Raw genomic sequence first — 12,512 nt, forward strand, 5'->3', positions numbered from 1 at the left:
CTCCGACCCCCAAAACAGGCACCCATCCTCCACACAAAAATCCTTTGGGGCACAAGTTTTCCCCCTTCCACCTCTTTGACCACCACCTTATCTCTTTTTTCCTTGCCTTCGTCAACATCCCCTCATGTTCCCTCCACCCCCCTCATCCACACGACCATCACTCCCGTCATCCCTCAATATGGGATTGGGACTGTTTGTACCTCCCAAGGATATACCCTCTCCATCGACACATCCACCATTCCCTCCTCGTTCAGTGGTTCCATCTTCACCACATCTTCTAACCAACCTCCATTCACCCACCCCATTGGAGGAAGGTAAGATTACCTTGCAACCCCCACAAGAGCACAAAGAGGTGGATCCACCCCTCAACCCACTCAATTGGCATGACCCTTTGGATCGTACAAATTTCAAAGAAGGCATTTGAATCTTGCTTGGCCGACAAATCCAAGCACCCATCACCCAGACTCATGGACTGCCTAGATATCCATGTCCTCTAGCCCTACCTAGAAGTGCTAGCACCCATAACAACAATGTGGCGGGTACATATGATCACAATTAGATGCTCGGCCCATCAATTTGAGCTCATGGGCAAGCAACCAATATGGCAGTGCCCCTTCATCCTGAAAACATACACCTGGGTGAAGTAATGCAAGGCCCCTTGTGCACTCCGAATCAATCCTGCGTACCTCCCCATCCACGGACGCAGGCTTGGCACCTATTCTGAACAGAGCAAAAGGAGAACCCTAAGTTGCAATTCAACTTCCCATGGTTCACCCCACCTACGTCCTAGAGCCCATCCACGGAGGCTGCATGATCACAAAGATGAATGCCTACATCACACTAGATATGATTAGGTTCGTGATCCAGCAATTGTGGTGGTAACCACCATCAAATTTTTAAACCTCATCCTCACACTCTTGAAATCCTTTCCATATTGGGAACACTACCAACCAAGAGGGACCTCAAGGCCTCACCTTTGACCTCAACAAAGGCCCCACCTTGAAGAAACTCTTTGGCTACTATGAGTGCATCTAATGGATTCCTGCTTGGCATCTCTAGACCTTCAAAGATATGATGGATACAGCCTTCTGAATGAGCTACAAGGCCTTTCACGGATCCCCCCATATCCGAAATCATGGTACGACTTCATCCTATACCTACTCCATCTACTACCATTGTTGATTCCACTTACCAACTCCGAGGAACGGATCTAAATTAGGGAGGGGGTATGTTAACCACACTAGTTAACATTATTTTTAAGCGTCGTTATGCTTCATGTAACTCATTTTGATGTAAGTGTGCTAAGCTCTTCATGTAAAAGATATATGGGGTGACTGAGTTTATGACTTGTGTAATGGCAACCATGAGAATGAGCCTAGGTGTACATGGAGCTAGAAGAATTAGTTTTGGCCCCCAATTGTAGAATGGGTGGCCGGCTACTGTAAAAAGAGAGATCATGTATATAAGTGACTTATAAAATATGAAAAGGGACAATCCCATTATCACAATTGAGTTTCTCTCTCTCTCTCTCTCTCTCTCTCTCTCTTGTGGCTATGGTGGTAAGCTTGTGTAGATCTATGCTTGCTTGCTTGATTGTGGTGTGTGCATGAAGGTGAGGTTATCATTGCTTGCCTCTTGTCCTTCTTCTTCTTGCTCGCTCTCTCTCGCTCTCTCTCTCTCTCGCTCTCTCTTTCACTCTTGCATGAAGGTGAGGTTATCATTTCTTGCCTCTTGTCCTTCTTCTTCTTGCTCTCTCTCTCTCTCTCTCTCTCTCTCTCTCTCTCTCTCTCTCTCTCTTTCACTCTTGCACACATGAAGGCATTGAGTAGGAGTTGAGATCTCCATAGCTCCTTCTCTCTTTTCTCCTCACCTAGCTTGTGGAAGCTCCACTTGAGTGACAAGTGGTGGTGGAGTGAGCCCCTAGTGGCCTCACATTGGGGAGTTAACCCTCATTAGGGTTGGCTAATTGTTGTTAGTTTTCCCAAACCGACCCTTACATAGCCTTCTTTCTCTTCTCCTCACTCTCTCTTTTGTGGAAGGAAGCATGTTCGTTTTGGTGAACAAAAAATAGAGATGGTCATTCTTGCAATGGTTCTCTCTCACAAAAGGTGGGGGGAAGAACACGAAACTAATGTAACTAAAAAATTATAAATAATCATATCTAGCAAACATTCGTCAAGCATGCAAGATTCAATAGAGCACAAGAAAGAGTAGAGAAGAAGGGGAGTTCACATGTATTCTTGCAAGGGCATGATTATGTATTGCTTATTATAAAGATGACTTCCATACAAGTGACTAGTTTTCACACTAGGCCGAGCAAACTTAAAAATGGTCCAGTCTTTATTGTTTTACTAGTCTTGAGCAAGTAGGTTAACATGGTTTCACCTGCCTGACCTATAGTAAGGCACTTTGCCTTCTTACTCATGCAGACAGACACTTATCCTTTGTAAGATGATTTTGGAATAACCTTACCTTATCCTTAATGTTAAATAGGTAAAGTCTATAGACTCCATGTACATTGTTGCTGCCTGCTTAAGACCTAATAATGGAGGCCGGAGTATTTTTAAGTTTGGTTGGCGTAGTGTGAAAACTATTCATTTATATATAAGTTATTTTTAACAATAAGCAATACATAATCATTCCCTTGTAATAATTCACTTATTAGCTTTACTCTCTTCTTTCTTACTTGCATGCTATTGAATCTTGCTTGCTTGATAGATGCATGCTAAATAGGTTTGGTTATAGGTTGTCTTCTCATTAGCTTCCCCTTCATTCCTCACCTTTTGTGAGGGAGAACCATCGCAAAGGACCATCTGTTTTTGCCTCCATCTAGGCATAGAGAGCTCTCCATTTTATTCCTTTAGAAAAGGAATATTCTCCTATGACAACGGAGTCAGGATCCGACATACGAGCTCACCCACATAGGGAAGTTGTAGTTTATGGCTCTAATGGAAGACCCCATGATATATGTTTTGGCAAGGTTAAGCTAAGCTCTTGAATTGAAAACATTTAGTTCTACTACTAAGGAGGACTAGCCTAGAGCTTAGCTCCATTCATCCATCCATTCCAAGCTATTGGGATCACCCAATATTGCTCGGTGTTGATTAGGAGGTTCAAAAAACATATAGTTTTGGAGCCTTGCATGTTTTAGTTTTATTGTGTTTAATTTTTCTTTAAAGTTTATTTGCATGAGGACATTCTAGTTTTGGTTCATTGGTGGTTTACATAAAATTGGAGCTTAAGAGACTTGGATTTCATTACTTTGAGCCAAGGAATAGCTTAGCATTTGTGATTAGGAGTGGAATCCACTTTGAAAACATGAGCAATGAGATTTATTAGAGTGGAATAGTCAAATTTTTATAGATTTCATAAATTCTCGTAATTTGTTTCATGCATTATTGAATTGGTAGCTTAGGCACATGCAAATCTATAAAAAATATTGAAAAATATTCAATTACTTACATAACAACCCTCAACAAGGATTAGCAGCTTAGGCACATGCAAATCTATCAAAAATAATAAAACATATTCAATTACTTGCATAACAATCCTCAATAAGGATTAGGACCATTAATCACACCATATCAAGTTAAAAAAAATCTAAAAACCACCAAAAACTATTCCAAATCCACTTTCGGGGGGTGGGGCACATGAGCCTAGAGTAGCGCACAAAAGACATGAGTTTGGACTCATGAGCTTGTGGATGTGAGCCTGTATACGTGACCCATGAGACATGAGTCTAGAGGTAGGTATACATTGTATGGACTAATTATTACTGCCATAAAGACTTTTATGGACATACCTACTCATGTCCGTAGAAGATTTTCCTATTATACAATCTTAACTAGCTATACAAATTTCAAGGAAAATTTGTGTCCTTCATATACACTTACTATCAACTACAAATTCCAAGAAAAATTCTTGTCCATAATTATTGGAAATCTTGTCCAAATTGGATCAAACTAAAGCCGAAAGCCTCTAGAACCCAGTTCGACTTGGTTGGTGGCCTCCCTCACCTATAAATAGAACCCCATTCCTTTGTATTTTCATCTTAGTGTATTTACATGCTAGTGTAATTTTCATTTTGGTGTAATTCCATTATCCCTCTACCTTATTCTCTCCATTGTGAAGCTTTGGAGCTTCACTAATCCTCTTCTTCTCTTGGAAATTACCCTCTTCTACTTGGTGACCAAGCCTCTTCTTTGAGGGTTACACATCTCCTTAAAAAATCAAGCCAAAAACCAAGGGTAAGCCTAAAACAATGATGTTTTACTCTCTTCTTGGATGATAATCTTCTTCCCAACCTCTCTACATGCTTGGGAAACATTCTAATTCATGGTTTCTTCTTAAAACCATGCCCTTGTTGATTTATGTTGTTTAAATGAATTAATGATTAATCTCTTATGCTTAAATGTATTGTTTTTTATTTGTAATCTTTCTTTTTAAAAGAATAATCACTTTTATGGTTAAATCCTTCTTGGAAGGATAGATCTTAGTTCTAATCTCATTTTCTTACCCAAAACTCTAAGCCGAACAAGCTAGAGATAGAGATTAAACATTTTTATGATTTTTAATTTACTTAGAATGAGGTTAATTCATTTATACTTGTTTTTATGATAGGAAATTTCATATTTTTTCAAAGGTTGATAGCAGGTGCAACAATTGAAAGATAGTAGCCACAAAGTGAGGTTGATAGTAGGGACAACAATTGAAAGATCTTGATACCATGTTTGAATTAGATGATTATTATGGATCAAAAGGATTTTTATAAAAGTGTTATTCCCACTGAAGTTGATTTTTATGCATAAATAATCTTTATATCAAAAAATAGAATTCTTTTAAATTCTATGTTTAGATGTGATGTGAATCAGATAGATATAAATGGATGGATGGATGTGATGTGAATAGAGGTGATGAGATGTGAGGTGAATAGATGTAACGAGATGTGATGAGAATCAGATAAGTGTAAATGAATGGATGGATGGATGTGATGTGAATAGAGGTGATGATATGTGAGGTGAATAGATGTGATGTGAATCAAATAGATGTGAAAATGGATGGATGGATGTGATGTGAATAGAGGTGATGAGATGTGAGGTGAATAGATGTGATGTGAATCAGATAGATGTGAATGGATGGATGGATGTGATATGAATAGAGGTGATGAGAATGTGAGGTGAATAGATGTGATGAGATGTGATGTGAATCAGATAGATGTGAATGAATGGATGGATGTGATGTGAATAGAGGTGATGAGATGTGAGGTGAATAGAGGTGATGAGATGTGAGGTGAATCAGATAGATGTGAATGAATGGATGGATGTGAATGGATGGATGGATGTGATGTGAATAGAGGTGATGAGATGTGAGGTGAATAGAGGTGATGAGATGTGAGGTGAATCAGATAGATGTGAATGGATGGATGGATGTGATGTGAATAGAGGTGATGAGATGTGAGGTGAATAGATGTAACAAGATGTGATGAGAATCAGATAAGTGTGAATGAATGGATGGATGGATGTGATGTGAATAGAGGTGATGAGATATCAGGTGAATAGATGTGATGTGAATCAGATAGATGTGAATGGATGGATGGATGTGATGTGAATAGAGGTGATGATATGCGAGGTGAATAGATGTAACGAGATGTGATGAGATCAGATAAGTGTGAATGAATGGATGGGTGGTTGTTGTGATGTGAATAGAGGTGATGAGATGTGAGGTGAGTAGATTTGATAAGATGTGAATGAATGGATGAGACGTGATGTCATGTGAATCAGGATGTAAATGAATGATATGGGATATGAGTGGATGATATGTGATGGAAATGGATTTAATTGTATAAGTGAAGAATGGATATGAATGTATATGTGAAAGAATTGATGTGAATGAGTATGTGAAAGAATGGATATAGATGTGTATGTGAATGAGTATGTGAAAGAATGGATATAGATGTGTATGTGAAAGAATGTGATGTGATGGAAAGAGATGTGATGTGTCATAAATATATGTGGATGTGAATGTGATGGATATGTGGATGTGAATGTGATGGATATAAATGTGATGGATATGAATGAATGTGAATATGATGGATATGAATGAATGTGATGTGATGGGATGTGGATCGAGATAGATGTGAATGAATGAGATGTGAGGTAAAATGAATGAGATGTGATGTGAGTGAATGTGATGTGGTCTGAATGGATGAGATGTGATGAAATGAAAAATGATGTGATAAGAAATGGAATACACATGAAAGAAATGAGAATTGATATGGAACAATGTGGAAAGACGAGAGTTCGTTATAGAAACTGTATTTATGACATGTTTTTAAATGGCTGTTTTATGTCAAGAATATTGGGGAAGCATTTTGACCGTCTTGTGAATGAGGTCGTGGAGACCTAATTTGATAAAGTTGCAATAGCTGATGGAGAGTCAATGGAGGACGTCTCGCATAGCAAGGTCGGCCGAGGTCTTGTGACCAGCCTCGGTTCGATTAAAATGGTGAGCTTCTGGTACGGTGGATGAGGGACCAAGGAAGCAGCCTATGAGTGAAGCGCTAGGTCACCTGCAAAGAATCCTAGAGGGCGCTGACAATATGCTCTCCCAGTCATGAAATGTCATGCATGTAAATGTTTCGCAAACTGCATCTTTATTTCAAAGAAGAGACTCAAAAGTGTAAAAGTGAGTGCAAAACCTAGTCTCCGCTGGAAGCTTTAACATAACTGACATGCGAGGTCGAAAAATATCTAACACTCTCTGTCTCTTGAGCATGAATCTCACAAGCTGGTGAAGCGGTGTCGACGATTGAGGCAAACCATTTGGTATCATCACTTTTATACCAATCTTTTAATACAAGATTCAAACTATGAGTATTACAGCCTAGCGGAAAAACATGTGGATAGTGCCGCTTTAGGATTTTGGATGCATTCTTGCAATTCTTTGCATTGTCCATGACGATTTGGACTACATTTTTGGCACCCACTTCCTCTATCACAGAGCAAATGACTTGAGCAATGTAAGCCCCAGTTTTGATTGAACCAGCAGAATCCACGGCATGGATGAAAGTCTCACCTCTAGGTGAAATAACCATTATATTAATTAATGGTTTTCTTTGTAAATTGGACCATCCATCACTTACTATACTACATCCAGAAAGCTCTATATTGCTAAGAATTATTCTTTGTACACGTTCTTTTACTTGAATGTGTATCGTTGATGTTCTCTACGAGAAGAGTTTGCTCCTCACCATTTTCCCCTCCTTGGCATCCTTGGTGTGCATGGGAGCTTTTTTTTTGTTCTCTCTAAGGTTTTTGTGTCCACTTTTATATAAGCTTTTATGCCCTAACACCTTATGCACCATCATGGAGCTCTTATGCGTAAGAGCTCATACATAAAAAGCTATGCATAGATGTCTTATGCATAGATCTCCTATGCATAAGCCTTGTGCACAAAGGCTTATGCATAAGAGCTTATACATAAGTTCTTGTTCATATTAAAGACCCATGCATAAGGAGCGGCTTATGCATAAAGAGATATTCATAGGCTTATTTAGAGCTCTTTATGCGTAAGCTCTTTATACATATAGTCATGCATAAGAGTTTTATGCATAGAGGTTTTATTCATGGGAACTTATATTTGCATACGCCTTATGCATAAGAGTTTGTGTCTAAAAGATTTATAAATAGAGCCTTATGGATGGAGCCTTAAGCTCATGTGTAAGAGCTTATACATAGAGCCTTATGGATAGAGCTTTATGCATAAAGCCTTATGGTGGATGGAGCTTGAAGCTCTTCGGTGAGAGCTTATACATAAGCTCATGCATAGCTCTCTTTATGCATTAGGCTTGATTGGGGCATAAGAGGTTAATATACATAAGCTCATGCATATTATTAGCTGTTTATCCAAAAAAAGAAGAAGAAGAAAAATGAAGGTTGTGAAGGGAGAGAAAAATATGCAATGGGGAGTTGACATTGGACACAACGATTAAGAGCTGATTATAAACCGGAGGTTAGAGAATAAATTGAGTCGAACTCGAGTGTCAATGCTCGATTTTATTCAACCTTGTGAACTCACGAGGGTCGGCTTTGCCTCTCGTGGGGTCATTAATAAACCAATGGTTAAGATTTTCGATGATAAATTTTGCTAATTGTGGAAGGGTGATGCATTGCGCAACTCCCGGACTTGTGTGTAATGTTGGTGAACACCGTATTAGCCCTGTTGCAGCTGGGTGCAGTTATCTCATCATCTATAATTAATTAGATCACTTGGGCAGCCACTGCTTGCCGTCGATGAAGCCGAGGCTGAGGAAGGGCCTGGCCTGCTTGGAGGTGAGCTTCCTGGACCACTCCACGCGGCCTTCGCGGTCGGCTCCTGGGCCAAAGCACTTGTACTCACCATAGAACACTTTCCTGCGCAACAAGCATTAAGGTGCAGAGTGAGATTCATCAAGTGTATCTTTTATACGATATATATTGCGATTAGGCACACGTCCTAATTAGATGATTACGGTACACGTAATTAGACCTAATTACGCTGCCACTAGTGTAAGTTTACACTAAGTCTAATCCTAGATGGTGTTGGTCGTAGTAGTACCCTTGGTTGGCGGGGATGCCAAAGTCGTTCCAGCCTTGCGGGACGATGATGTCGTCGAAGTAGCTGTAGGCGTAGACGACTCTGGAGTACGCGCCCCACGCTCTGCCGAGGTAGATGGTGCCCGAGCCTGTCACGACGCAGTAGACGAAGGAATAGCCAGTGTTATCAGTGGGCTCCACGCGGTCCTGGGCGGAGATGGAACCGAAGGGCGTGGCGATGGAGTGGAGGTGGCATTTCTGCAGGTTCCAGTCCATGAGGGCGGCTCAATATTCAAAATATGGAACGTATTGCACTGCATCTCTGGTACGTGGGCAAAGTTATGATTTGGGTTACGACGTACATACCACGAAGAGGGAGCGCGCGTCGCCGAAGATGAAGTCAATGGAGCCCTCGATGTAGCACCTGTAGTAGTAGTGGCGCCCCGCCCTGTCGTAGAGGGTGTCCTGCGCCCCGTAGAAGCTGCATCTGTAGAAGGCGGCCTTGTCTCCCTGGATCCGCAGCGCCACGGCCTGCTTGCCGACCTCACCGCCGTTGGGAGGCGGGGCGGTGTTCTGGCGTACGCGGTCCAAATAGCAAGGGGTTATAAGCAGCCAACGACATACTACTACTAGCGACTCTTATTAACCTCGGTAATTAACGGCTGTGCAGCTCATAACAGCTAGCTCGTAGATACGAATTCTCACCTTGAAAGAGATGTCCAAGGCGATGAAGTTGTCGGACTCCACGGCTACGGAGGCGCTGCCGTAGGTGCCGAGAGGCTTCCCGTCCTTGCCCGTGTCGGAAGCGGTGTCGCCCCACTGGATGTAGGTGAGGGCGGCGCTCTCTCCTTTGAGCGTGATGAAGGGCTTGTTGTTCGGGAACAAAACTTTCTCTCTGCACGAGTTATACTCATGAATGAGCTCTACTACTTGCTGTGCTTGTTGATCATAACATTATATAATCAGAAGAAATACAGCTCCAAACCTGTAGATGCCCTTCTTGACGTAGATGACCACCCGGTTCTTGTTGTTGACGGGCACCTTGTTGATTGCAGCTTGTACAGTTTCGAAGTCGCCGGATCCATCCTTGGCGACAACGTAAACGGGCGGGTCAGCTGGATTGTTGCCGGCTTTCTTCTTCTTCGGCAGCTGCTCGTCTAGCTTGCGGCCGGGCAGCTTCTTCTTGAGGTCCTTCACCTTCTTCTTGGCGTACTCGTCCGCCTGCTTCTTCTTTTTCTGCATCTCTTTCACCCGCTTGCTGAAGGTAATGTCGTCGTAGAGGCCAGGCCGGGAAGGCATCCTATCGTCGTCGTCCGGGTCCTCGTCGGTGTCTGGGTGGCACGTGTCCTCCACGTGCTTCACCCACTTGTCGAAGTCATAAGGCTCCGGCAGCGAGCTCACTGGCTCGGGGGTCATCGCGAACATGGCTGCGGCCAGTACCGCCAGCAGGATATGGACGAGTAGAAGGCTCCTCATCTTTGAAGGCAAGGCAGCAACACTACTAGATTGACGTTTCTTATACTAACTTGCAGCGTGTGATCATCAATTGCAGAAGATGATCACGCGTACTAAAACCCAACAACACCAGACGTCGGGGACGATGATCGCACTTGTACCACGACATGCCACTATATAGATGGAAAGCCGGCCAGCTGTGGACTGGGCGACATCGTGCTGGGAGCGTCTCGGGCACTTTCCTCATGATGCCCGCAATTTCCCCTATGCATGAATTACAACTTTAGCTATGATAGAACGTTTAATCACTTTAGCTTCTCACGTTGACTAGATCTTGTAACTCTCATGTTGATACTAATCGAGTGGTCTTAAGACTCATAAGCTTCTGGTTGTGGCTTCTTAAGGTAGATGAGAGTATTCAAGTAATTCTTTGAAGCGTCTCATATTGTATTAGCTTGTAGAAAAACGTGAGAGAAGGTGATAAAGTGATTTTGAGTTGGGACATATGGCGCTACAAGAGGATGATGGTAGATGTAGCCACCCTACGTAATGAGAGAAAGTAGTGAGAGTCACGGCTGCATGCAAAGAGAATTTTTTCCCAGTACGTGGCTATAGCCACACGCTACTATGTACGCATGTATAGCTGCGTGCGACTGTAGTCGCACATATAGCAACATACTATTACAAAATTAATTCTCACGACTAGCACGCATCCTTTCTTTGTTCTCTCAAAAACCTAGCTAATAAACGTGTTTCCTTTCCTCCCTTCATCTTCCATACCTCAAGCACCTCAAGGGTCTAAAGCATGAAACTTATGCTCTCCTCCTTTATTTATGCGTTTTCATAGTTTAATGGTGAAGGTAAGGGTTTATATTCTCTATTCTCTCCCCTTTGTTGCAATCTCTATGTGCATACTTAGATCTTGATTCTTGTCTTTTTCTTTTTCTTATTCTTCTCACTTGTCTTCACTTGCATAGCTGTACTTTGTTTATTCTTGTGCTTCTACTTGTAGATTGGAACTTGTCTTTTAACGAAAACTCTACTTCTCAACAAAAATACAACTCTTCTAAATCAGGATAAGAGTGCTTGTCTTTCACAAACCCTTTCTTTACTTGTTTATGGTGCACCCCTGGGTGCTTGGGAGCATTTTTTATCATACATGCAATCATTTTTCAAAGCTTATGCATAAAGCCTCTTTGCATAAAGCTCATGAAGCCTTTATGCATGAAGGCTTGCATTATGGTGTCATGCATGAAGCCTTTATGCATTATGGCTCTATGTGTGAAGCCTTTATACTTAAGCCTTATACATAAGTCTTATGCATAGAGGCTTAAGCATAAGGGCTTTAAGCTTTGAGGCTTAAGCCTTATGCATAAGGGTTTAATGCATGAAGCCTTATGTAACATGCATTATGGCTTCATGCATGAAGCCTTCATGCATATTAACCACACTGGTTAACATTATTTTCAAGCGTGATCACGTTTCATGTAACTTATTTTTATGTAACCATGTTACGCGTTTCATGTAAAAGATATATGGGATGGCTGAGCTTATGACTTATGTAATGGCGGCCCATGAGGATAAGCCTAGGTGTACATAGAGCTTATGACTTATGTAATGGCGGCCCATGAGGATAATCCTAAGTATATGGGATGACTGAGCTTACGACTTATGTAATGGCGGCCCATGAGGATAAGCCTAGGTGTACATGGAGCTAGAAGAATTAGTTTTAGACCCCTAATTGTAGAATGGGCAGTCGACCATTGTAAAAAGAGAGCTCATGTATATAAGTGACTTATGAAATATGAAAAGGGACAATCCCATTATCACAATTGAGTTTCCCTCTCTCTCCCTCTCTCTCTCTCTCTCTTGTGGTTATGGTGGTAAGCATTAGGGGGCATTTGAGCATAAAATGCCTTGTAAGAATCCCTAATTTTAAGGAATTAAGACTAATTTTATTGTGGCATAAGGAGACACATCTCATAAAGAAGCGTACTTTCTTGCTAAAAGTAGGGGATCTCTCTAGGCTCCCCCTCTAGGCTCTAGTTTTCCTCTCTAGGATTTTTGTATCTCTTTCTCTTTTCACATCATCAATCTCGTCCATTAGTGGGGCCCAAAAATAGGAAAAGTCTATTTACTTTTAATTCTACCCTTTCAATCTTATTTACTGCACTTTAATGCCGTATTTGAAATTCCCACCAAATTCCACATCAACCTCAGAAACCATTTTCATTCATTCTCCCAACTTTGCATGCCTGCAATACGATTCTCTCTTTCTCCCATTCCTACAGTATCTAAGCCATCTGTTTGAGTCTCTCCCAAGCTCTCCTTTTCCATGTGAAGATATTTTCTCTCTCTCTGGAGCTACCATCTTAGAGTTACTATTTCATCCATACATATTCAGAGACCCCCAATTCTTGTTGTAATGGCACTCAGAGAAGTAACAAACACCTCAGATAATCCATCACGAGAGTGAGGAAGGTA

At 41.5% G+C, this 12,512-nt stretch overlaps 1 protein-coding gene across 1 annotated transcript; it reads right to left on the bottom strand.

The window, feature by feature from the left end:
• Window positions 1-8,183: 8,183 nt before the first annotated feature.
• Window positions 8,184-10,049, bottom strand: LOC147615181 (putative pectinesterase 53). The gene is made up of 5 exons (XM_086778895.1): window positions 9,559-10,049; window positions 9,279-9,468; window positions 8,940-9,146; window positions 8,596-8,831; window positions 8,184-8,411 (listed from the first exon to the last, which is right to left on the bottom strand). Exons 1-5 carry the CDS (start codon window positions 10,047-10,049, stop codon window positions 8,264-8,266), a joined length of 1,272 nt encoding a protein of 423 aa, XP_086635021.1. The 3' UTR covers window positions 8,184-8,263.
• Between the last annotated feature and the right edge of the window lie 2,463 nt (window positions 10,050-12,512).

This window comes from Cibotium barometz, chromosome 40 (genome assembly GCF_041138505.1).
Source record: "Cibotium barometz isolate CiBa-2024 chromosome 40, ASM4113850v1, whole genome shotgun sequence".
Classification (NCBI taxonomy): Eukaryota; Viridiplantae; Streptophyta; class Polypodiopsida; order Cyatheales; family Cibotiaceae; genus Cibotium; species Cibotium barometz.